Genomic DNA, 26,260 nt, shown 5'->3' with positions numbered 1-26,260 from the left:
TGTAGGTACTTTGTTGGGAGACAGTAGTTGATTTTGTCACTTTGTAGGTTTAAAGTATTACCTTTTCTGATAATGATGTCCTTGTTAGAATTCATTACATAAAAGCACTGATACAGAAAAATCAAGTCACCTTGAGGCAGTAGGCAGTGCAGCACAGGGTCACTTTTGGACCGTTTCTGTAGAGGATTGAAGGCTCTCTTGTCTGCAGGCACTGGGTTTGCATTTGAAGGTGAAAGGCTCACTCTGCTGGAATACTTAGGCATTTCTTCACCTGAGTAATCAGGAATAGTAAAGGTGAAGTAAAAGAAGTCACAGTAAAGCAGATCATAAAATAAAGATTTGCCTGAATTCCTTTTATCTGTTAATTAATCCTCCAGTTAAACACTCCTCGTTTTCCTCAAGGTGAAATTATATGCTGTGATACAGGCAATTCCCTTTTAGTGAGTAGCTGAGTGAAGCCACTTATTTTTCCTCAGGTCTAGTTTTGTACTTCCGTCTGATGGCACCTGGCATCGTACAAGGAAAAAAATAATCTTTCTTATGCAAGAACAAAAAGCAAAATTAATGATGTAAATAATATCTTATACAGAACATCATTAAAAATGTTTGTGCTGTTATACTGAACAGAAAAGCACCAGTGACTGAAGTATCAACGAAAATTAAGTCCTGGGAGATTTGTTCTCGTTTAGCAAAGTACCTTATCTCCTACTTAAATACAACCTAGAATCTCTAAAAAGAAGAAACAATGACATAACCTATATAAAACAGTTTCTAGCCTGGAAAGTTGCAGTAGGACCTAACAACAAAGCATGGCAAGCAGGATTAAAGAAGCTGTAATCAATAAAACTTGAATAATGCTGGTGGAGTTGTGCTAGCAGTCAGTCCTTGAGGTAATGGTACTACTATTCTGGATTTTTTTGTTTTTACTGCTAAACTGAAGAATTAATTAGATTTCATGATCTTTTGATAATTCTTCATAATGTTTCAGATGTTAGAGGGATAGCTGGCTAAAAGCTGTTGCGTATCCCTAGTGTGTGATGATATAGGGCAGCTGCCAAGCATCCTCAGCCATCAATAGAAGGTTGGATGCGTTCCCACCACAGTCAGCAGGGAAACTCCCATCTTCTTTGACAGGAGTGCTTTTGACTCTCCCAGTTCTGCTGGCAGTGGGTAGCTTTAATTTCCATCAGGAGCTACACAGAGTGGATTAGTCCTGATGATGCCAAGGGAATCATGGAGTTCTACACAAATCCTCTGGCACCGCAGTTTTATCACATCATAAACCATGCAAAAGTTCAGTCTTTATATATAGACTGTTACTTTCTACCAACTGAGAGAGCCCATGAAGTTACTCTGCCATGATTCTAGCACACCTCCTCAATTTCTATCTATCATCTCCTTCCCTGGACATAAATAAAGATACTGTTCAGAGCATTTTCTTTCTTTGCTTAAATTCATTGTCTTGGCATTCAGAAAAAGCAATGCTCATTTTTATTATCAAGATGCTTGCTTTGTCATTGAATCTGAATTTAGCAGCCATGGTAAGATTTAAATCGCTCTTTACAAACCATTTCGGTGGGGGGGAACACAAAGCTGTTTAAAAGATAGGGAGGAGGGTGCATTTTGTCACATGAGCTCAGGTCTTGTTTGCTTATGTCTGTCTGTGAAGAAAGTTTTTAAATACTACAATGCCTCATCATCTTTTTTTTTTTTAAAGAGACTTTACTTCACAACAGTTGCCTCTTCCGTAATTTTCTTTTCCTGTTTTCTCTTCTCTTAATTTTAGGCACTCATCATGCAACCTAGTGTTTGATATCCTTTTTCAGTTTGTAGTCAAAGTGCCCAGAGAAAGAAACAGCAGTTTTGTCTGAAAAGACTGAGGATTAAACTTTGTGCTATCACCCTTCTGAATTTCTTTCTGGCCATCACAGCTGATGGGAAATTAGAAGCATCCAAACGCTTGTTTTCAGAGTTTCATGCAGACTGGTTTCGCTATAAGGGAAGTTTGAAAGAATTGTTATTTGATTAAATACAGCTTTATGGAAATCAACTTTTTTTTCCTGTCATCACTTAGTAGGGACATTTCAACTGATAAAATTCACACCAAAGTTTTCCTACAGCTTGTCATAAAAGTCAGCAGAAGTGAAGCCATGATCAAATAATGGTTTGGGTTTTTTTGTTTTTTTTTTTAGTATCTGTCTTTACTCTCTGTATCGTTATGCTGTGAACATTGTGCAGGGCACAATGCCATCTTCTGCACAAAGGACAATCTGCATTGTAATGGTAAGTTAAAATGAAGATCAGAGTAGAACAGATTTTTCTGTTCACCAGGGATGTATCAGAAAAGTTGCCTGTTGCTTACCTGGGAGCCAACTATGTTTTAAGTGCAAGTGTACACCACAACAAATGGAAAAGCAAGGCTGAAAACAACTCAGAATGATTTCATGGTTTTCTGAAACGATGTTGAACAAAGTTTGGTCTGGCCTCTACTTGTGATCTAGCCAGATCCTTTACCAGTATGCGGACACTCATTAAAAATTTTTCCAGTGCAGGCTGGATAACAGAGGAAGTCCCATATTTAGCTCAGCACAGCATTATTTTTTTTTGCTTTTCTTATCTTCATCAGTAACATAATGTCAACAGGCACCATCATGTATACAAAGCAAAATGAGAGTATTAGAACTGGGCATTATTTCTTACAAAAGGAAAAGGTGTTTACATCTCAGTTGTTTGCAGTATAGTTGCTATCCCTAAGTCTGTACATTGTATCTATCTTAAAAGCAAACAACTTTTTTGAATTTTAGAGATTAATCCCTGTTCCCACCACCCCAAAACAATCACAGTTCTGTATCTCTGGCTTGCGATATGGTGGCTGTCTTTCAAAGAAATAATAATGCTGCTGCTGTATGAAGTCATTTGGATTGGGCAGAACTGTTTTAAAACAAATTTTAAAATGTTCTTTTACCTTGAGAGGCCTGCCTATCACTTGTGTCCACAGAATCAGTAGCAACTTCTACCACACCTGTTTGTAGTGTGTCTTCCTAGAATAAAATCAAAAAGTTGAAAATCACAGTCATCTTTTCTTTGTACTTTTTAAGAACTGCAACATCCACCTTATAAAGTGAACAGCTTTGCTTTACTGCAAAATGCCTATGCTACTTATTTAATTCCACCAAGGCTAGTGAATTTCTAAAATTAACATCCATCACCCAAATCAGCCAATTTTATCCTGCTGAGTATTTTCTGGAAAAAGCACCTCTCTTCTAAAAACACCAGTGAATGCGGATCAGAAAGCAAGGAAAAACCCTGACGTAGTCCCACATGGGAGGAGTGCAGGTGTAGTAGAGAAGTAAAGCAAGGAGGTAGCACAACAGTCCCACAGAATAACCAGCAAATGGTGTGCGCCACTGTGTATTTTGTTCCATCTCCCATGGTCAGATACAGTTTTCCTCCAGGCATCTTTCATGACACCCAATTAGGAAAAACTTTTTAACTGTAAAGATGACTTACTAACTTAAATCTTTAGTGACATTTTCAGTGATCCCAGATATGTAACCAAATGTATTCTCCTGCTATTCTTAAATGAAAAAAAAAATCTGATGGACACTTACAGTGTCGCAGTGCAACCTTACCCTTTCAGCAGAAAAACAAAATAATGCTTCTAGGCTCCTATGGACTATACCTGTTCACAGCTGATCTGGCTCACCACAGCTTCATAAGGAGGAGGTGGTTCCAGAGGGCAGAACACTTCAACTCCTTTAATTCTAGCTCCATAAATATGTGGTAATGGAATCACATCAGAGCCAAGCATCCTAGGGTAAACAACACTGAATTACAGTACAGCTTTCAACCTACAGAAAAACATTATCAGCTACAGAGTTCCACTGGCTTTCCTGTGCCAACTCAGATTTTGAAATTTCAGTCAAAGCTAATAAATTTGCCTACAGCTGTAAAAGATTTTCCCAGAACATGGCAGGAAATGGCTCCTTGGAAGGTGCCTCTCCAATGGGCTCATGAGGATTTTAAACATCTTAGGGCAGCACTGCATCTAGGACCCCATTTGGTTTTATTTCACAGAGAGCTGGGAACTGCAGGGTTCAAATACGGGTGGGATTTCAAAATAGGTCTGACTTTTTTTTTAAAAAAACCTTTTTCATGGGTCTGACTTTATGAATTACAACTGAAATTAAAGATACTTCTGATCTCATGTTTTACATTCAAATACAGCTGCATGGCAACCAACAAACCCAAACTAAGTCTACTTCTGTGATACTTGGTGAAGAGTATTATAATTAATCAATTTGCAAAGGTATGAGTGAGCTAAATATATTTTATTGTTAACCTCACTTTTCAGTTTTCAATAGAGAGGTCTCTGCAACCTTAAATACAGCAGAAATCCCAAAGAGCTTTTTCCATATCATTTTCCTCTTAGGAGGTAGCTCTGAAAGTGCAGGTGTCCTGCACCTAGGGAGGAATAACCCCATGCACCAGGACAGGTTGGGGGCTGACCTGCTGGAAAGCAGCTCTGCGGAGAAGGACCTGGGAGTGCTGGTGGACACCAAGTTAAGCATGAGGCAGCAATGTGCCCTTGTGGCCAAGAAGGCCAATGGTATGCTGGGGTGCATCAGGAAGAGTGTTGCCAGCAGGTCGAGGGAGGTGATTCTCCCCCTCTACTCAGCCCTGGTGAGGCCACATCTGGAGTACTGCATCCAGTTCTGGGCTCCCCAGTACAAGAGGGATGTGGCACTGCTGGAGCAAGTCCAGCGAAGGGCTACAAAGATGATTAGGGGACTGGAGCATCTCTCTTATGAGGAAAGGCTGAGAGAGCTGGGCCTGTTTAGCCTGGAGAAGAGAAGGCTGAGAGGAGATCTTATCAACGTGTACAAGTATCTGAAGGGAGGGTGTCGAGAGGATGGGACCAGACTTTTTTCAGTGGTGCCCAGCGACAGGACGCGAGGCAACGGGCACAAACTGAAACACAGACACTTCCATCTGAACATGAGGAAAAACTTCTTCACTGTGAGGGTGAGAGAGCACTGGCACAGGTTGCCCCGAGAGGTTGTGGAGTCTCCTTCTCTGGAGATATTCAAAACCCACCCGGATGCAATCCTGTGCAATGTGCTCTAGGTGACCCTGCTTGAACAGGGGGGTTGGACTTAGACGATCTCCAGAGGTCCCTTCCAACCTCAACCATTCTGTGGTTCTGTGAAATTAGTCCAGTGTCTGGTGAAACTCTTTTTGGTAAATTTGACAACACATGTTTATTTTATGCCATTTAACACTGGAACAAAGTGCTGTGACTGACAACAGAGCCGCCAAAGGGATTTTTCCGACAAAATCTTCAGGGAAGTCTTTGATCCAGACTGCCTGAGTCTTTCTCTGCTTTTTATTAATTTCTAAATGCTCTTCACCTTCTCCATTTCTATCAAGGCTACAGAAACTTAAAATGTAAGTTCCACATAAAGCCATTCCAGAAAGGAGCTCCTGAGCAGCTATTGACTTGGTACTGAGCAGAACCTCAAGCAAAACACAGAAATCACAGGTTCTGCTCTCCAGATCCAGTTCAGGCTCCCACCTATCACTACAGGATATTCTACAAAGAAAAGTAGCACGAAAGCGAGTCCTTCCTTCCAGAGTTCAGGGCTTGTTTGGGCAGTGGCTGGAGGAAACAAAGGTGACTGAAAATCTTCTTTATACAAGCTAAGAGGAAAATGTAAAGGGAATGGAGATGCCTATGGAAGCTTGCTTCAAGAGGAAATATAAAATAAAGAATAAAAACTATTTGCAAGTTGCAAAAAAAGAACTGGGGAACTTTTGTGAAAGGCTTCTGTCAAGGAAAGGAGATAATACAGGGAGAAGTGTAAGGCAAAAAAAGGGAAGATCTGGATAACTGGTCATTGCTTTTTTTAATTCTAAAATTGGAGGGAATAAAACATGTTTTAACTTTAGCCCAGCTATTTCATCAGTCCCTAAAAACTTCAAGATCATTTTGGAGAAGAATGGAGATTGGTATTTTATTGGCACTACCTCTTTGCACTTTTCAAGTATTCCACATATGTGCTAAATCTGTGTTTAACGTAGGCTACATAAGTATATGTGTCTTAAGCCTTAAAGTTTTATTTTGTTTTTAAACATGCCTGATCTGGTCACACCTTGAGAATTAATGCTGTACCCAAGAATTGTATCATGTTAAATTTTATTAGAGAACATTCAATCAGAAAAGTATTCCCTTAACTCCCTTGATATAAAAGTTGTTCCCAGGATATGGATGTTTGTCAGTCTGTTCTTTATTTTTTAATTTCCACTCTCTCTTCCTATGTAAGCAAGAGAAATTCATGCATTAGTCATGGAAATTAAATTAAGTGAGAAACAGTGGGCAGTATTCATCTAACCTTTTCTCTAGGCAGTTATTCCCTCTCCAGCAAATTAGATCCCTTCCATTATTCTCCTTTTCCAGCAACTGTAACACAGGGTAAGGACTTAGGTTCAGAGACTTTAGTTCATGATATCAAAACTCAGTCACTGCAGGTAGAAAACATTTACATATTACATATTCAGTAGTGTTTTACAGGGATCATAAGATTTAGGAAAAGCAGGCATGTGGGCACAGGAAATACCGGGCAGCTTTTTGAGATGATGATATAGGAAGGTAGGGAGTAACAGTTCAAGCTTTTTCAGGGAACTCCACAGTGAACAGATTCTGTAGAATGCTTCCAGACTGTGATATGATGCTACACTGTCTGCATTATTTGGGATAACGGAGGGAAAAAGTGCACCCTTCGCCATCTCTCTCCCATATTCTATGGCCACACCTTAGCTGAACAGCAGTACCAGGACTTTGGCCACGCAGAATCTTTAATGGTTCAGTAGCAGTAAACACATACAGCAGCTGTGAAAGAACTGTCAGAAGGATATGGGCCTAATCTGAGGAACATGCTGTATTTTGGAATACATGATTTGAATAAACATATTTGCATTTTGGCAAATGCTTCTAATCCCCAAATAATATTTTAAATTGAACTGAGATAGCATTTCTAGACCCCAGGCAACTGATTTGCTGTCCAGAATGGATTCCCTCTTCTCTCAAACTCACATGCCTTATAATACTTTATTTTGTATTTCATTCTTCACAGGGAAGCTCTTCTGTGACCGCACATGCTGTTGTGCCAATTCAGAAAAATGACTTAATGACTTAATTACTATTATAAAATAATAAGATTAGAGATAGGAGTTAAACAAACATTTGTAACACTGGTTTGTTTTATCTACCACTGAATAAGACAAATGTAAAAGGTTTCCCATGAATAAATGGACAAACCAATTAATTGGCTGTGCTAGCATATGGTTCTGGCTCTGCAATTTAAAGGGTGGAGGAGAATGATGGCCCATTCCAAACACGTCCTTGGCATATGCTTTGATCACTGCAGTGCTTCCTTTCTCCTAGGCATGTATCTGTTTTGGAATCTCCCCAGATGCACTTTGCAGATGGTGGTTCTGTCCCCTGGATGAAGCTCCTGAGACACTCTCTTTTGCACAAAGGTTTTGGATGCTGTATTCATGGGAGTGCAGCATAGAAAGGCAGGTCATGGACAGAACTTGACATTCAGGGTACAGACCAGACAGGGAGGGGAATGAGATGTGAAAGGAGACTGGAAGAGGAAAGGCCAGATCACATGTAAGTCACTCGGCTGGACACTGTGGATCCATTCTAGGGTGAGTCATATTTCCTAATCTGCCAAGAACGGAAATTAAGTCTGTCTGTTGCTTTCAGCTTCTGCCTTGCTATGTCCTACCCTCACCACTCTAAAACAAGGGGCCTGACTTTGTAAATACATCACCTTCATTTACATATTATTATCAACAATTTTAATGCAGCAAAAGGCAAGGTGGTTATCCACTATTAACCTGTAGAAGCCTTAAATATTGTTGAGCAGCCCCCACTGTGCTGAAAATAGACAAAGAGAAATACCACTGTCAGGAAGGAGATAACCATCTAGAATGACATGCCAGACAAAGAACGACAGACCCATTTTAAAACAGGGGAACTGTGACAAACATACTTGAACAAATATCTAATGGTGTTCCAAAGAGAACACTGTCTTCATAACTAGCATGTTAAAGGCTTAAATCAAGACTCAAATAGGATTGTTTTAACAAAGCTTGGTATTCAAACTCAGTCTTCTGAGCTTTAGACCACTTTCCTCCTTCTAAAATTATTCCTATACCATGTTACCGTTTTCTGGGTAAACACACAACAGGACTTCTAATTAACTCTGCAGGTCATGCACTCTATTCCTGATGAAACAAATAAACAAAATAGTCCTGCACACTTCGACCATGCAAAAAGCAGGAGTTTTAAACAGAGTTCAATGATAAAAAGACTGCTTAAGCATCACAATAGTTTATCCAAACAGTGGATGTTCACAGCAGAATAATGCAGCCCCACCTGGGTCATAAACTAATAAACAAAGCTCACTTTCAAATTACTGTGAAGACTGCATAACCACTCTGTATACTTTCAAAAGGAAGAATAACAAAACCTAGAAGTCACCAATGAATTGCAGGAACTACAGAAGCCAGTAAATCTCAGTAGTGCATAATAATAGTTTTCATTCTTAATGGACAAGCTACAGGGTTTTTAACCCTCTTCCTGAAAAAGAAAATCTAAGCTTATATTTTAATGTTCCATGAGACAATTACACCAAAGAAAGCAGCCTGCAACAGAAGGATTTTCTGCCCACCGTCCTCTTACTCAGAAGAAAATTCACAAAGCTATTATTTTATCCTCCTCCAAATCCTTCTTCCTTAAAATTCACCTCTATCATAATGAATTCAAAAGAAAAGGGGGGAAAAGAACTTACAGTGACATGTGACTATCCCCTTTTCCCATTCTGATATGTTAACTTCTCCCATGTTACCTTTCACTCCACCTCTATCCCACAGCTACAATTTGAAAAGACGACCAGCAACAGCAGGTATGAATGTAGTCCGACTGCTCATACTGGGCTAAACCTTCTCAAGTACTGAGATAAGGATAGTGATTACCTGGCCTGACAAAACAATAAAAACATAGCCTTCAATCAGCCCTAACCGACAAAAAGGGGAAACTGGAATTTTTCTGGCAAAAAAGGTCTTTGGAACAGAAGGACCAGACTGCTATTTAGGATCCTCTGTCCTAGAAGCTTTGCCAAGAAGTTAGGCCTGGCTTTAGGCCTTTGCCCTGGCGCGATCTTGACAGCATCACAGTTCTCAGTCATGTCATACTGTGATATTTGTCTTACTCAGATACAGTTCCTATAAAATCTAAGGTGAAAACTGCAAAACTATACCCATCAGCCATACTGTATTTACACTGCCTCCTTATTCACTAAAGGTTTTTTTTTCCTTTTTTTTCTTTTTTTTTTTTTAAGTAGACAATATTTTTCAGTTAATTACAGAGAAAATTGTCTTAAATTAAGATTACGGAGTGTTCCCAAAGACACTAAAAGAAAGGAAGAGCTTTACCTGTGACTCATTCTGGGAGTACAAGAATAAAATGTTGCAAAGTATGACGGAGGTGGCACAGGTGGGACAAAATCTTCAGGATCTGAAATGTGACTTTGTTCTTCAATTTCTTCTGTGGAAACCTGAGATTCATCCTAATCAAATACAACCTCTGTTAACAAAGCTTCTAACTGTAACAGAAAGTATTAATAGCTTACACAATTTTGTAATTTTATTAGTACTTCTGTTTTTATTAGGCAGTGCCTTGCACTCACTTACTGCACAGGTTCTTCTTGTTGCAAATATCTGTAAGTAACGCAGAGCAGCTGCTACCAAGCAAACTGTGGTGGTGAGAGCATTCAGGGCACAGAGAGCAAAGAGAACTTTCTGAAGAACATGAAGATTATGAAAATTAAAAGATTAAATCAAGGCATTTGTAATTATCAAAAAAAAAGCAAAAAAAATCCCAAGAAAACACAAGGATCTATGACAATTAGTTTTTAATTATGTATGTGATGCAGTCTTCTGGATAGTTCATCTCTAAGATTGGAATAATTTGTAAAACTTTTTTCTGCTCTATTGCATGTCCTGACAGAGAGATACAGAAGGGTTTAAGACTGCTCAGCGTGATTTACAGTCCATCTATTCATCCAAGAATTATGTCCTTTCTGTGGGAAATCCAGATGTGAGATAAACACCATTAAAGGAAATACTACAGCACTTCTGTGCTTGAAAATGATGTTGTCTGGAAGTTGCATTTTAGAGATTTATAACCCAAGAAGGACTGAGTATACGAAAAGAGATGACGGAATCTCAGATCATCAGCTAAAATTCACATCTTTATCCATGCAGAGCTGTCTGAATTCAACTATAGCTTTGGTTGCACAGAATACAAAAAGGACAAGAACTGCATAATTTAATTCCATTCATAGATCTAGCAGTCTTAAAGCACTGTTAAGATTACCAAAGCTGACAGTTTCTCAGATCAGGAATGCACTGATCAAAAATGTAATCTAGAGACAAAAAAAACAAAAACAAAAACCCACACTCTTACAAAATTATAAGGAGCTTATGACCAGTATGGAAAGCCAAAAGGTAAAAGAATTTGCTACAGTAAAAACAGCAATCACTTCAGCACTGCATTTTTGCACAAGAGTGGACATTATCAAAGGGGTCTTTTTGAGCACTGCATGCAAGGTACCTTAAGGAGAAGGTGAACGGCACTGCATGACTTCACTGGGTATAGCTTCAGCGCATTCTCCTTTTCTGTGCATTTAGTGGGATGAAATTCTTCACAGCAGAAACAAATCTTGTTTTCACCCAAGTCCACCTTTAAAAAAAACATTTTAATTTATTAGCTGTTTTATGCAAAACTTTTAGCTACATAATATAGAGCTAATGCTTTGAACTATATCTCTGACTGCAAAATAGACCAAATTACAGACTTACAAAATTAAATTTGTATGGTTTAGTATGCCAGTGATTCACACATTATAAAACTGTATTATACATACTTCTTATCTGCAAATAAATTTTACTGATAATTTCAAGACATCTGAATACAACTTACTTCTAAGCAAAGTTGCACTGATTACTGAACAACCTTCGTATCCAAACTCCTCCAATTCCAGAGAAACTTGGAAGTTCTTTGACTGACATGTAAATCGCTCTGTATTTGGAATATACATATTCTCTTTGTGTGAATCATGGGCATATCTTGCATCTCTAAGGATAGAATGACACCCACAACTAAAATTTCATCCCAGTCAAATCAGTAATGACTATGCCTATATGTCACTAATGTTTGCAATTTTCAATAAATCTTGTCATCTTAGTTTTTAAGTAGAAATTCAACATTTCTCTATCTAGAGATATTGCTGTTTGTTCAGCTGTCAAACTCTCCATAGTCACAGTGTCAAAGGCTTGCATACACGAGGTTATGGAATAGTTTATGATTTTGGGAACACCTTTTGGTTTTGTCCCCTCTTTCCAAGCATAGATGACTACTGACATTCCGCAAACGTTTAACCATCTCATCTGGATTAACGTTAACAATTTTTAACGCTGCTTCAGTATATTCAGATATTGGGCCAATCTTGACCGCCAAAGTGCTTGTAAACTTTGGATGCTCAATACTCCATTAAGCCTTAAAGTTCTTCAAATCCATGCCTAAAACATGATCACCCTTATTACTGAATGATCTTGTATCCTTCAATTTACTTTAAATTATTCCACTGTTTCTGGCTCATGAATAGAATTCTTCTGCTTCATCAGACACCCATATGAGAAAAATCTTTTGCCTTCTGTCCTTCCTTGTGCAGACTGTTCTGTCAGTTAGAAGTGTAGATGATTTGATCCAGTATGATTTGATCTTCCTTAATTTTTTCTCATAGATCTTGCTTTAAGGTACGAACATGAATTTTGCTAACCAGGTGTTCCAAAGAAGAAAAAAGAATCCCACCCAGAGACTATACTGACAGACCAGTTTTGTAGTTAACTCAACAGTACCCGTTCATGCTTTTTTCAACAGTTTTATCTTTTTGGGGTAACAATATAAAACCTTCATACTGGTTCTGTAAATGATTATTATTTAAAAATCAGTATATAATACTGGTAAGAGGGTTTCTCTAAAGATGCATTTGAGATTCCTTCATGACTCCATAAAAATGACTAGAGCGCCTCACAGAAATTCACCTGTGTCATCAGACCCTGAACACAGAACCCAGCTACCGGTGAAATCAAACAAAACCATTTCTGGCCTAAGTATGCTCTTCTAACAAATAATAAAAGCTTTCACAACACACCTTTTGGGGTCTTTAGTTTTGGGAGGTCAGCAGCTTATGAAGGCCCTAATTCAAAAAAGCAAGTGTTTACAAAGACGGATAATAAAAGTATTGTTACGAATTTCAGTGAGTCTGTTCACAATTTTAAGTGAATCAAGAGTTGAATCAGCAAGTTTTCTTTTTTCCCCACCATGCTGTAGCTGTATTTCAATCTCTTGACATGCATTACTTTTATCTCTGCATATGGCACTTTTTGTGATTCTAGCATGGTGAGTTTATGTGGCACGTTGTCAAGAAATACATGCGAGTTATCATGTCTGCTCACCAAATCACATCTGGGTACACTGGACACAAACTGAGCACCTTGACATCCTAATATAAATCCAGCCAGGTTCAGAAGAACACAGATGACAGACAGGAGAACAAAGAGGTTAACCTGAAACAGCAAAACAAAGTTAACAGCAGTGGGAACAGGATGATAAAACACGCTCAAGGAACCTATAACAATGCAAATCACATTCCTGTGTCAGGGACAACACTCCCCTTCTGTGTGATTTTCAAAACTCCCTTAACTCAGTAAATTGTTATTGTTAACACTTTTATTGTCTCTCTCTCCTCTCATCTTGCAGGATGTGCAGGAAGAAAATACATGCAACTACTGAAGAGTATAGGTTTTCTGAAGCGTCCCCTCCCTCCCCCCAAAAAAAGTTTTTTTTTTTTTTTTTTTTTTTTTTGCTGTTCCAGGCCACTTCAAAATGTCTGAATATTCTAAGAACATTTTTTCTACCGAGAGGTTTCCAAAGGATTGTCCAAATTGTCCAGCTGTCCTATAATGCCAGCATCGTAATGAATGGGAAGATATGTCAACAGGTGCAAAGCATGATTTGCAAACTTTCTGAGTTCCATTGTATGTCATACCCTTCCACTGAGTATGTCTCAACGCATTTGGATCAGTAAGAAACCTAAAAGGAGACATCTTAGGACAATATTTGTTCTGTATAGAATTTTCAAAGCTATTCCGCAGCACAAATAAATGAAAAATATTTGTCACAGTATAGTGAGGACAGAGACTTTAATTACAAGACTGTATTTCCTCCTGACTACTAAAAACAAAACACCTCCACATTCATAAGTCAGTGAATACCTTCAGTTTTATAAATATCTGAAAGAGCTACAATGGCAGAAGTAATGAAGTACTTGAAATAGGACAAGCAGAATTGGTAGATAAAGAAGTCCTATCTTTATGTAGGGCCTTACAACATGCAAGTTGTGCTTACGTGAGACTTAGAATAAGGATTTTAAACACATGCAAGAACTTTTACTGTCACAATTCATATGTGCAAAATTTTTCTGTACTTCATGAGAAAACTGAGGAAGCACTATAGGTGAGAATAGTATTTTGAGATAAATAAATATAACAGGTTCCTGTCCTGACACATTTAAATTTCAAGCACACAGTCCCACAAAGCTAATATCAGGTCTTCATGTCCAAAAGAATCCTTGTTAATAGCTATCTGTTCACTCTGGTTCCTTTGTATCAAAATTAAAAATGCAAGAGAAGACAAAAAGCTGAGGAAGAGAAGGACTGCATGAGGGACAGGCTCAGTTCTGCTCCAGGTAATTTTATAAAAGATTTATCAACAAGAGGTTTGTAAACACGAAGAAGCAACAGCTTTTCAAATGAATTTGGCTGAGGTATCACGCTTAACTACTTAAATATCTGGACTATAAATAAATCAGAGCTGTTGTACCAATTATGATCCTATTTACTGAAGTTCAGGAAAAAAATCAATCCTGAATGGCTGAGAGCCAAAGGACATTACTTTGCAAGCCCATTCCTTAAATTATAACATCCCATTATGAATAGCAATTGTAGAAGGGTGACTATGACACTATCACATAAAGCAGGTTTTAACCTCAAAAAACAATAACTAACAGAGCTAACTACTTCCCTGAAAAGGATGAGGGCTCCTTTGTATTAGATACACTGAGAACAATCAATATTAAGAGGAACAATATTTTCATGTAAATTTATATATATCATAAAACCATAGATAACAATTTTTAACATTAGTATGGATTTTAAAAGCCATTTGTTTTTCATACAAACACAGAATTTAATCTTTTTTTGAAATTAATTCATTGCTCAGCACTCAGATGAATCAATACCACTTCTTGTGATCTTATCTAGAGTATCTCAGTTACCTTTCTGATCAAAATTACTCTGAGAAAATTAATGAATAGATGGACAGGAAAATCTCATGCAAAATATACTTTTCCTCTGTGTTCAACACAGGACATTACCAACCTGAAACTAGTCAGCTTTATGAATGAATTAGAAGTTGTTTCAATGTAACACATCTTCATAATGCAAATCTCAAGAAACCAGATTAAGGAAAATAAGAAGTTTCTTTCAGCTGATGAAGAAAATGAGGTCCTGAGCAACGAAGTTACTTTGCAAAAATCATAAGTCAAGGTGGATCAAAAAAAAAAAAAAAAAAGGCAAAAGCAAATTCATATATTAGTTTTCCTCCTTTGGTATAGAAATTGTTGTAGAAACAAGAACAGTCCAGTATACCCCTATATAAAAAGAAATAAATGCCAGCACTCCTAATGGTGTACGAAATCTTAGATAAAAAACATACAGATTTCCTAAAGAAACATGTTAAAACTAAAGAAGAAAAAGGAATAAAAGTAGTATTATTCTTACACAGATGCAAAAGCAGGATGATAATTTGTAAATTGCTGATGTTCTAAAAAATTCTAGTGTACAAAAGTGAACCCTTGGTCTGTATTCTATTACATGTATGGTCTATTTGCACCTGCAGAACCTATTACTCAGAAAATCCCAGTGGAGATGAAGAAACTAAAAACAAGTCTTCTACATACAATCTGAAACACACACACTAGCATGATCAGAACTATCACATTCACTAACACAAGAAAATAACTGTTTAACAAACAGAAATAACTGTTTAGCAGAATTTGAAAGAGTAAAAATGCTTTTGCCTTTTGCTCCCTTACTGGTTAGTATTTTTGGCCACCCCTTTCACAAGTATTCCAATGACACAGTCAAAACATCACTGATGGACTACAACACAACCTTCAAAGCAGTGAACATGTCTTTGAGAAGTACCCCTCCAAGGATAAATACCCTTCCTGGAGATTAATCAACATTACTTTAGGTACAACAGCAGAAGTGTTGACAGAATAGCAGGTAGGACTTAAGCTTCAGAGACCATAATGACTCCTGCATCACTCATTTCATCAGTTCCAGGAAACCGTGACAAAGACCTTACTTTGAAATTATGTTTTCATTACACATATGACCTATTGGACTGGGTTATGACAATGACAAAAGGCAAAGATGGGTTGGAGAATCTTTCAACATAGACCAGGAGATTCAGATTATGATTTGCAACTTTCTAGTAATGTATCCTTTAATTGTTTAAAATAAAATATTTATGAACTATGTGGCCAAAAAAGGCAAAAAAAAAAAGCAGAAGCCTCTGCAGTGGCTAGATGAACTAAGAATCTCAGTGCTCAGGGAAAGAAAGGTTATAAACCTTATCATGTACTCCAGTGACAATTATCCAAACAGAAGGAAATTGCAAATTTCTATATGACACAATGCCTTTGGAAGCTACTCCTGCAATGTCACAGTTTACACATCATGCTTTTCTCATGACTTTATTTCAGAAGATACATTTTCCTGCAGATGAAAATTTAAATGCCTTCTCCATGACTATCCACCTACACGTAAAAACAAGTAAGAACACTTTCTATCACAGTGAAAGAAGATTCCACCCATATGTAAACCAGGAAAAAAAGTATCATCAGCTTAGTATAAAAAAGTCAGTGTATGGAAGACACTGACAAAGGCAAACATGCTATTTTAAAAGCAAAAACAGAGGTAATTGGTCTTAACTGCAGTGACGAAAATAGAAACAAGTCAAATTATGGCATCAGTTTGGCCCACTGCTCTTAATCTTTCCAGCATCAGATATGCATGCATTGTGGACAGCTGCAGAAAGTCTTGAGGAACACTTATATCAATTAAACTACAGAAAAGCAGAGTGTGTTCTGATGTTAGACACATTATTTATTAATGCCTTGCTTGGATAATTTTTTTTCCAAGAAAAATATCATCATGCACTTTGAGGGTTCTGTCTAAATGCTTTCAGCCAGTCAAGCCAATACTGCTGCTGAAGCTGATGGGAGTTTTGCCTTTAGCTTCAATGGTAGCAGGGGCAGGCCAGACTTAGAAGATTAAGGCCCTGACCCTGTAATTCATTCTGCATGGGCAGACTATTATGCCACAGAGGAATTGCTTTAATACATACATGCTATTATAGGACTGTTGCCCAAACAGGCACTTAAATACTACGTGAAAGAAAAACACTTGCTCCATATTCATTAACTTATATGTCTTTTTATGTCCTGCATATATATTTTATAAGCATCCTTCTAGGAAAAGATAAATCAATGTATTAATTTTCCTCCAGATACACAGCAGCAATAGCTAGCTAAGTACTAATTATGTGGCCCTGCTAATTTTTTATCAGTTGTGAAAGCCATTTATTGTGGCTCATAGAGATCTGCAATACAACTCTCTCTCAAAAAAAAAAAAGCCACATAAAAGTAGAAGACAAATCCATTTATTTAACAAAAAACACCTCATACTTTAAATGCAGCATCAGAACTCCTCAAATGAATCAGGAGAAGATGGTAAAAGATATAAATATCAGAAGAAACCTGAGTCAGGCTACTTGTAAGGCTTTTTATAGTGTCTCACACTTTAAAGTTCCTTTTATTTTTTAAGACTGACTTCAAAATCTTTGTGTGAATATAGCTTCTTGCATTAATGGCTGGAGATCTGTATCTGAATGAAGACATTAACACTGAGCTATCCTACTTCTAAAAATCCGGAGAAACATGCACCACTACAGTGATTCTCACTGAAGCTGAATGACTTTGCTCACTATGAAGCATGTTGCTAGGGTGAATTTGGCAGTATTGGGGTGAAGATCTGCAGCTCCTGTTCACACTGCGTTATATTCCTGCTAGCAGTGAAGAGCCTGCAGAGCTAAAATTTATGGAAGTTCACTTCACTAGCACCAGGACTATGTATTTAGGTCTAAACCTTAAATCTTGATTAAATCCATGCAAAGTAGCTAAGGTGCAGATATCATGAAGTAATAACTTGCCCTAAAAAATTTTATATAAAAGCTGCTGGGAAATATTTTTCTTCTGATAAAATTTTTCTGTTAAAGAAAAGGTTTACATCAAAATTATTCTCCAAAAATTATTTCAAATAAAAGAAACCTGAATTCCAAAAACTGTTGTTTTCCAATGCAGGTCTGAAAATTTTTGTCATAGAAAAACAAAAATATTAACACTTTCCATTAAAAAAGCTTTAAATATAAATTTGAAAGCCTTACTGTTACTGACCACATTGTAAAACACAAGGAGAATCCAGATTGAACTGCTCAGACTGAACATGCAACATAAGCAAAAAAACACATTTTTACCTGAAATCTGACCATACCTCTAATGACTATGACTATAAAAGCTTACATGTTATCTAACAGTGGAACCATAAAGCATTCGATACAGCTGAATGTCAGAGTTCCATTCACCCCATCCGCATCTGCACTGTCAATTTCCTGGTTACAGATATGGGAGTATGCATTTGTAAGTACTGAACTGCTCCCCAATCCTTGCAGTTGCCAGTTATACTCTTTCCAGACTAACAGCTTGGTTCTGCCTTCCTGCATGGTTGCACTCCTTTCAGCTTTCATGTCCCTCATATATCTGATCACAGTTGATTTTTCCTTTAGCAGCAGAACCAAGTTTTTAAACAGCCAGCAGAGAAATGCCCAATTTGAAGGCTCTGTTAGTGAAAAACACAAGGAAGACTCCTAAAAAGCACACTCAACAGGAATGCAACATTTCATACATGACTGAGAAGGAACAGACACTTCACTAGCAGAATGCCTTTGTATTCACCAGAGTATGTATGGCTCCAAGTATCACCTGAAAACACAACATAACCTCATGGTGCATTGGCTTAGTATAAATCAAGATAAAAGTAAGGGGACTGGCTATTATAGCAAGATTCAAAGATGTAAATTACCCTTGATGCATAGGCAATAAAACAAGCAAAGAAAGAAGCTAGGTTTCTTCAGTTAAAAATAAAATTTAAGATCCTGTGAAAGGAAAAAGTCCAGGAGTAAACAGGAAGGAACGAGCTTCTATAAAAGTAGAGAACATCATCTAGCCCAAAACTGTTTAGAGCCAATATCCAAGCAACTTTGGAGGAAAAAAAAAGTTTTCCTTTCCCCCATAAACACACTCAGACAGGCACATACAGGAGGAAGATTCTCCTCTGGAAGAAAAATCAGCTTCAGAAGACAAATGTTACAAGCTGACTTCCAAAGTAGCTTGACAAGTGATACCCAGATCAGAAAACCCCCAACAACTAAAAGCAAGGTAAGATTTCAGAGTGTCGAGGTTTCTCAGGAGATGACTGAAGGCAAAGTCCGCCTTGCAAGAATGTCCTTCAAAAGACCTGATTACCATTTAGTTTTGTCTTGCAGTGTTCTGACTCTGGGACTTATTATTTACTTACTATCTTCCCACATGGTGCTATATCCCGGGTGGCACAAAAGAATAAATGTGGCCCTCAAATTTTATTTATTAACAGCAGGTCTTACAACAGTCTATCCATTTCAAGACTGGTCTCCTCTTGTGGCTGGTGATACTGAAGGCCACCACCCATTTTATTTAACCGTTCTCTCTTCCTTTCTCCCCTCCAGTAGAGAAGACTAACAAGCCTTCTCTGCCTTTAACATTGCAGCCACTTCCCAGGCCTTCTCTCCTGATAATGCAGTCCTGTGCTTTCCCCTGCCCTGAGCACCATCAGAGACTTACCGTCATGGGAAAAACAACCCAACTGTTTTTATTGCAAGGATTCAGACTGAAAGTGACAGCTGTCTTCCCCTTCTCTCCATGTCATCTCCTCCCGCCGCCCTCCTTTTCCTCAGGCTGGCTGCAGCTTTTTTTACACCATTCTTGACAGGTTAATGACCCTCAAAAATAGCTGCAGGTATCCTTTAAACTCCTCCAGCCTAGTGCCTGTGAGAAGACTGTCTGCGCTGCAGGACAGTTTAGCTGGTCACAAAGAATAAACCAAGGCCGTGAGAAATTATTACCTAAAGGTTGAAGATGGAGAGAAGCATTCTGTAAGCAAAGAGTCCATCATTTTATTGGAGGAACTACATTTCTGCAGTGAAAAGGAGTTGTAGGCAAATAGCTGTATTCCAACAGACTTCAGAGATGACGAGGCTCTGAAATCCTGAATCAGAGTATCAACCAGGTTTCTTTTAGAAAGAACTAGAATTTTTTAAATGATGTGAAGAAAAATGTGAATTATTTTATAAAATTCTTTAAGTACTGCAAACTGGCTATTAAAAGAAAAAACAAGATACTAGAAGAAAACACATGAAACACAATTATCATGTTCATAAGACTAAACCTACCACAGACTACTCTGAGGAACAGCACCTCCTCATGGCCAGATTCTGTAGCACTCGGAGTCACCATGATTATGATGAAGCCCAACTCCTGAAAGGAGAGAGGGCAAAAGGATGGAACCCGAATGTCTACACTTATTTATAGTCTAACTGCTACATCTGAGAGCTTTTAGTATACATCAAGGTAAATTAAAATCTGTACCTAATTGCCTAATTTGGGCTGAAAAAAAGCTATTTTGGGGGTTTAGATGTATATGAAGAATTCTAAAGGGCACTCAGAGTGCATAATTTGAAGAAATTAAGAAACTGAACTGAGCAACTGAAAACAGCTCTACTTAAAAAGAAAGATGAGAAGAGGCCTTTGCTTAATAATATGAGAGCATCTGAAGATTAAGACATAAGTACATATGAAAAAGAATAACGATCATCGTTGATCCCACAAATTTATGCTGTAACTGTTAAACACAGACCAAAGTCAATGTGTACAGATGCCAAAATGCTAACATAAATTGTTTCAATACAAAACATAGTAATTCATAACAAGAACTTGGGATAATCCTGACCCCTCAGACTTCTGGAACGGCAAGAGCACAGGTACCCCATATGCTAAATATCTAGATTCTGTAGCAATCTTGTAAAACCACCATCATATGAAATCAATCCTTTCTGCAAAGCTTATTTGCTACACATAGGTATTCGGTATACCTGGCACCTGCTTGAATTAAGGCACGTCAGGAAGACAGCTGTGTGATCTCTGCTTCCTTCATAACAGGGAGGTGGCTCCATGCTATTTCTGAACAGGCTAGGGAAAAAGAGAATCAGTGCAAAAGTCTGGGGAAAGGAATTCATTAGAAGTGTACTGAAAAGGAGTAAGTGCAAAGGAGCCTTGCATAAGGAGTAAAAAGGGGAGGTGCAGTCACACCTTGAAAAAGGAGCGTGTATCAACCCTAAATATGTTTCTAGTTTTTAGTAATGAATTATGTAACTCTAAGCCTTTCTGTATAAGCAGTGTTATTACTTAGGCCTTTAAGAAACCTGTTTGTACAACTTACAAGGTCACAGCTCCCAAGAAAAAAAGTTCAAGTTACTAGAAGGTAGATATATTAGAAATCTAACCCCAAATGAATATGCTCATAGACACTAATGATCTTTTCTTGATAAATTGTAGTTAGTTCTATGCATGACTCCCTTTGAGCATTACTTTACTGCAGCCCTATAAACTGTTTAATCACTTTTACAGATGCTGTTTTCCTTTTCTGCACTTTTGGCTTCATAATCTGACTCTCAACAATCAAACTTTTCTAAAATGCACATACGAACAAGAAAAAATACACATTCAATTAACAGAATCATACAATCACAGAATAACTGTGGTTGGAAAGAACCTCAGGAGGTCTCTCATCCAACCTCCTGCTCAAAGCAGGGTCAATATTGAATTCAGACCAGGTTGCTCAGGGCTTTATCTGATCTCAAAAACCTTCCCAACTGCTGCACAACCTTTTCAGAAAACATAAACCGACTGTCCTAAAGATCATTTGGATATAAATGAAAGGATGAGGAAGAGTTTGTTCTCTAGTATTTAGGTAAAACTAGAAAGGACCCATAAAGCTTATACAAAGGCTTAAAGTTAATACAAAGGAGAACATGAAAGAGAGAAAGAGAAGAGACAAAAAGACACTATGGCAACAAAATACTGAAGGAACAGTTTAGAATATAAATAATATAGAAACACTGAGCACCTTACAGGACTCAGACACTTCAAGACAGATGGCATTTATATTTATTTTCATGAAAATATGGTGCTTCTAAGAACTACTAGATTGAGAGCCGCAGACACCAACCTCCTCTATTTATCCACAGAGCCAGTATAAAAACTTGTTTTGCTCCTGCCTGTGCTAACCAATGCACCATCACTGAGTATCAGCTGAGTTGAGAAAGAGCAATTCATCCAGAGCTCACATCTCTGATCCTTCATACTTTTCCCATTGATGACCACGTGGAGCTGTAACAGAACTACAGTACTTCACAGATCACCAAGAAGCATCACAAAAATAAAACAATTACTTTGTTGTGGAAAAAGTCTGAGAAGCGACAGTACGGTAAAGAAAACTTCAAATCCTCTTTTCAAATCCCATCTCTGAGACATTGAAAGCCACACAGCTTTAGATTTCACTTACAAATAGAAACAGCTTACATACTCCACACACCAATTTACTTCTCTTGGAACAATGTAATGTCAAATGTATTTGAAAGAACAACATTGGATACTGTAATACAGCACTGCTAAGGTTAGCTCTCACATCTGCTGTCAGGCACTAGCACAGTGTAACTGAGCTGAGGTTCAAACCAATTTCCTTATTGAAGCTTGAGCTGCACTGTCTCAGAGAGCTGAATTATTTATTCTAAATGAGTATGTTCTTCTATCTACACAAACACAAAAAGTGCTCCAAAAAAAAAAAAATTAGCACTTCCTCCAAATGCAGTTCTCCTTTGCCCCTAACAGAGACCATGTCCTTACAGAAAAGGATATAGCCTTTCTTGGTTTTTGACTTCTCTTTCAACAACCACAATTTTACAATCTCCAAATAGACTCAACAATAAAGCTTTTTTTCAAGGAGAAAGAAGTTAGCTTTTTGCTAATGACTCTATTAAATCAAGAGCATCTTCTGGCAATTCCCTTACAGCAAATTTTAAAAATACTTACCAAAAGTATCATTGGTCTCTTCCATGTCGTTAAGCCTATGATTCCTGATAAGATTACCTGCAATATCAAAAAACATAGCATTACAATGAAGCCAACAACTGTACACAACATGTGTACATTTATGTGGCATTTATCACTCCTATGATAAAAAGTAATTCAGAGTGCTAAAGTAATGCTTGGAAGTGCACTTTAAAGCAGAAAATCAGAGTCTCTATTGATAAGATTCTTCACTTCTAAGAGCATCCTATCAAATAACATAATCAAAACTAATATTATAATATACTGTTCTCTTATTATCTTCATTTCAGTAAACATGCATGCAGATGAAGAGTTATGCCAGCAACTCCCACATCATTAATTACCTGAAAAACACGCCTTTCAACTGAGGACACATTTCTTTTAAATTAACAAGTGGAAATTAACAAGTGGCTATACCTTCTCCACTCTTGGGCACCCACTTCCACCACATATTGTTCAAGTCTGCGACTACACATTCCTGCTACTTCCCCTGTGCTGACTTGGGCCCTCCTCTGACCATTTCAGTGAAATAAACCCCAGAGAATGAACCCTACCAAAAAAATTGAGGAGTTTTCCAAAAAAAACAAAAAAACAAAAAAAACTATCTCCATGAACTGACTCACTATGAAGCCTGGTGAGTGCCAGTATTAATGTAAGGAGAGAGGACAAAGTAGAAGCATCCCCTTCAGCAGCAGTTAGCTGTTAGACCAAACTTGTTGAATCACATAACTGTACCCTAGGATTTTACTTTGGAGGACTAAACAAGGAAAGGAAAAAGTACTGCTGAGAACTGAAGTAAATAACATATCTAAGCACCCTCTCACTGGAAGGATGGGCACCCAAAAGAAAGACATGTCAGTTTTTCAGCAAGCTCTGCAAACAAGGAGGAACACTTCTCGTGTGGGGAGCTTTGTGACTAAGCCAATCCACAGCAAACTCCTACCCTAAAAAGAAACAGGAACACTGGAACAGGAAGGTGACCCTTAGCATTTTCAATAAATCCCTTCTATAACTTAATTAACTTGACATGATTAACTGGTCTAGCGTAACATGCGTATATGATTTGGCCAAAACACCTAGTGATATCACCACTGGTGCTGCAAAACCACATACATAACTTCTTAGTTTCATAACAAAATATTTTTTGAATTCTGTAAGTGCAAAATAGTCACATGATTTTATAATAAAGTACATCAATATTTATGTGAGTTGGTGTTTTGCCTCTAGGACAGAAAGACTGATTTCATTATGCCTGTTAAAGCTTTAAGATAAAAGAAAAGAAAGCCTTCCTCAGTTTTTCTGCTCTGCACTTTATCAGTACATCACAATCAGGACGTTGTATCTAAAATGAAAAAACAGACACAATTCCTCAATTCTAACTTTCAATTGCCTGTACCTTTCCAAGACGTTTCTGGGCTAAAATTTTTCACTCACACTGTCACACCTGAAAATGCATTTTTGGTAATTCTTCCTGACCAAAACATTATTATTTCAGAGCTGCTATTAAAAAGTAAAGGTATTTTCTCATTAAGAAAGAGATTTTGCAGGAGTAATTTTAAAACATTTTAAAAGCATAAACATGGTTTTGTGTGCAGGCCTATAAAGAAGATCCATAGGTTAGATATATTTAAATAAACTTGTTTTAATCTAGAGTAAACAGTAAGATGAAAACTGACAAGAGAGACACTCAACATATAAACTTGGAAGGTTTGGGTTGCTTTCCCCCATTAAGGCTGTGTATACTTTCCAGGATGAGTATTTCACTATACATATAAATGGGTATAAAATGACTTGATCCCCAAAGCACAGATCATTGAGCACATTTCCACAGGTGAGCAACACTGGAAACTTAATATAAAAATTAAAACTGAGGGCTGCGCTGATACTGTCCAGACTACCAGCAGGAGCAGAGCATATCAGCCACAGAACATTACTTGCTCATTGCTCAAGGGCCCACAAACTTTAATCATTTTGCTGTACTTTCGTATGCCTGCACGAGAATCTTGAAGGTACCAACTATCTTCTATTCCTACTAATTTTGTTTCTGCTTAGCACCGTGGTACAATTATTTATTCTGTATTCATAAAGGTGCAGTTTAAAGCAGAATCCAACAGGAGATGGAATAACTTCCCTCACTGCTCTTTACAAAACAGTCATATTCCCATCCATGTTTTTTTCTCGGAGTATTACTATTTTATCTCTATCTTATTACATTAACTGTATAAAGTATACAAAAACAATATACAAGGTGTATATGCATCACTGCTGGAGAAAATCTCCTTCCGACTGCACGTAGTACTTGCGTACAACTCTCCAGGATAAAGCGCACAACAGAAAACAAGTTCCCAAGCTAGTGGCCTCGATGTTGCCCATTGCCCTGTCAGGGTTTACGCTGCCACCGTAGGAAGACTGTTAGCAGAAGCGTAGCTGTTGTTTCCACGCAATGAAAAGCTGTTTACTTCTAAAAAAGCGCGTTGCGGCAGGCGTTCCCCGAGAGCTCTGCCCCGGTCGTAGGGGCAAGGCGAGCGCCGGGCCGCCGCCGCGGAGCTGCCCCGCGCCCGCGCCGCACTCACCGAGGAGCCGGCCCAGAAGGGACAGGCGTTCTTCACCTGCGCCGAGCCGCTCAGCGACAGCGCCCCGAAGCTCAGCGCCACCATGCAGCAGCCCAGGATGAGCTGCAGCAGCCCCAGGGAGAGCAGCGGGCGGGCGGGCAGCGCTCCGGCCCCCGGCCCCGGCCCCGGCCCCGTGGCGGTGGCGGCGGCGGCGCGGCGGGCGGAGAGCGCGGGCGGGCGCGGCCGCTGCTGGGGGAAGCCCGCGCGGCACCAGCGGGTGCGAAGAGACGGCAGCGAGGCGGCGGAGGCGGCGGCCGGCGAGCCCGGCGGCGCCGCCGTGGTGGCGGAGGCGGCGGCCGGTGCCGCCTGGGGGATGGCGGAGAGCCCCGGCACGGGGCAGCAGGAGCCCGGCAGCACCACCGGCAGCGACATGGGGGCGGCGGCCGGTGCCGGTCCCCCGCGCGCCGGCTTCCTGCGGCGCTCGCGCCTCGCGGGCAACCGCCGCCGCCGCCAACGGCCGCGGCGCCGCCCTTCCTCTCACCGCCCCGCGCCGGCCGCCTCCTGCGGCCAGAGCGGCCCGGCCCCGCGCAGCCCTGGCGCCCCCACAGCAGCGGCGCCGCCCGCCCCTGCCCCGGCCCCGGCCCCCATGAGCCGGTGGCACCTCTCGGGCTGTCCAGCTTCCCCTCGTATTTTTGTGTTCCTCCCCCCCCCCCCCCCCGTGCCCTTTTTCCCTTGGTCACTGTTGTTACCAAAGAGTGAGCTTGAAGTTTTAAAATAACTCTTCCTGGCGGGAGGGAGGGGGAAGTCGCGGGATTGCATTTCGCGTTGTTGGCACCTTTCCCGACGGGAGGAGGAGGTTTGGCGGAGAAGATGTTGTGTCTGTGTGTGTGTCCGGGTGCACGCACTGTGCCGTGTTGTCTGAACAATGATCAGGGCACAGGAATTTCAGGTGCAGCAGTCGCAGAGTTTCTTTTTTACCTCCCCCGCTTTTTCCCCAGGGAAGGACGTGTGGTGATGCTGGTCTGTGCTTCTGCTGCGCTGATGGAGATGTTCCCGGCAAGGAGGCGCCAGAGCATCATTCAGCCCTGTGCACTGCTGTTCCAGCGCGCTACTCTACCTGTGGGGCATGTCTGGGCCTGCCTTAGAAAAACGGAGAATCTCAGACATGAAAAACAGAGCTTTCAG

At 39.3% G+C, this 26,260-nt stretch overlaps 1 protein-coding gene across 1 annotated transcript in view; it reads right to left on the bottom strand.

Annotated features, from left to right (window-relative positions):
* ENTREP1 (endosomal transmembrane epsin interactor 1) overlaps positions 1 to 25,507 on the bottom strand; it is a 29,686-nt gene extending 4,179 nt beyond the window's left edge. The window contains exons 1-9 of the mRNA XM_067315814.1: positions 25,097 to 25,507; positions 22,506 to 22,562; positions 12,592 to 12,702; positions 10,685 to 10,813; positions 9,763 to 9,870; positions 9,505 to 9,638; positions 3,683 to 3,812; positions 2,966 to 3,041; positions 131 to 271 (exon numbers count right to left, since the gene is read on the bottom strand). Coding sequence (XP_067171915.1) covers positions 131 to 271; positions 2,966 to 3,041; positions 3,683 to 3,812; positions 9,505 to 9,638; positions 9,763 to 9,870; positions 10,685 to 10,813; positions 12,592 to 12,702; positions 22,506 to 22,562; positions 25,097 to 25,507 — 1,297 coding nt within the window. The remainder of the gene's footprint in view (positions 1 to 130; positions 272 to 2,965; positions 3,042 to 3,682; positions 3,813 to 9,504; positions 9,639 to 9,762; positions 9,871 to 10,684; positions 10,814 to 12,591; positions 12,703 to 22,505; positions 22,563 to 25,096) is intronic.
* Between the last annotated feature and the right edge of the window lie 753 nt (positions 25,508 to 26,260).

Source organism: Apteryx mantelli, chromosome Z (genome assembly GCF_036417845.1).
Source record: "Apteryx mantelli isolate bAptMan1 chromosome Z, bAptMan1.hap1, whole genome shotgun sequence".
Taxonomy (NCBI): Eukaryota; Metazoa; Chordata; class Aves; order Apterygiformes; family Apterygidae; genus Apteryx; species Apteryx mantelli.
Note: the sequence above shows the minus strand (reverse complement) of the source record. Positions and strands in the feature narration are given on the sequence as shown.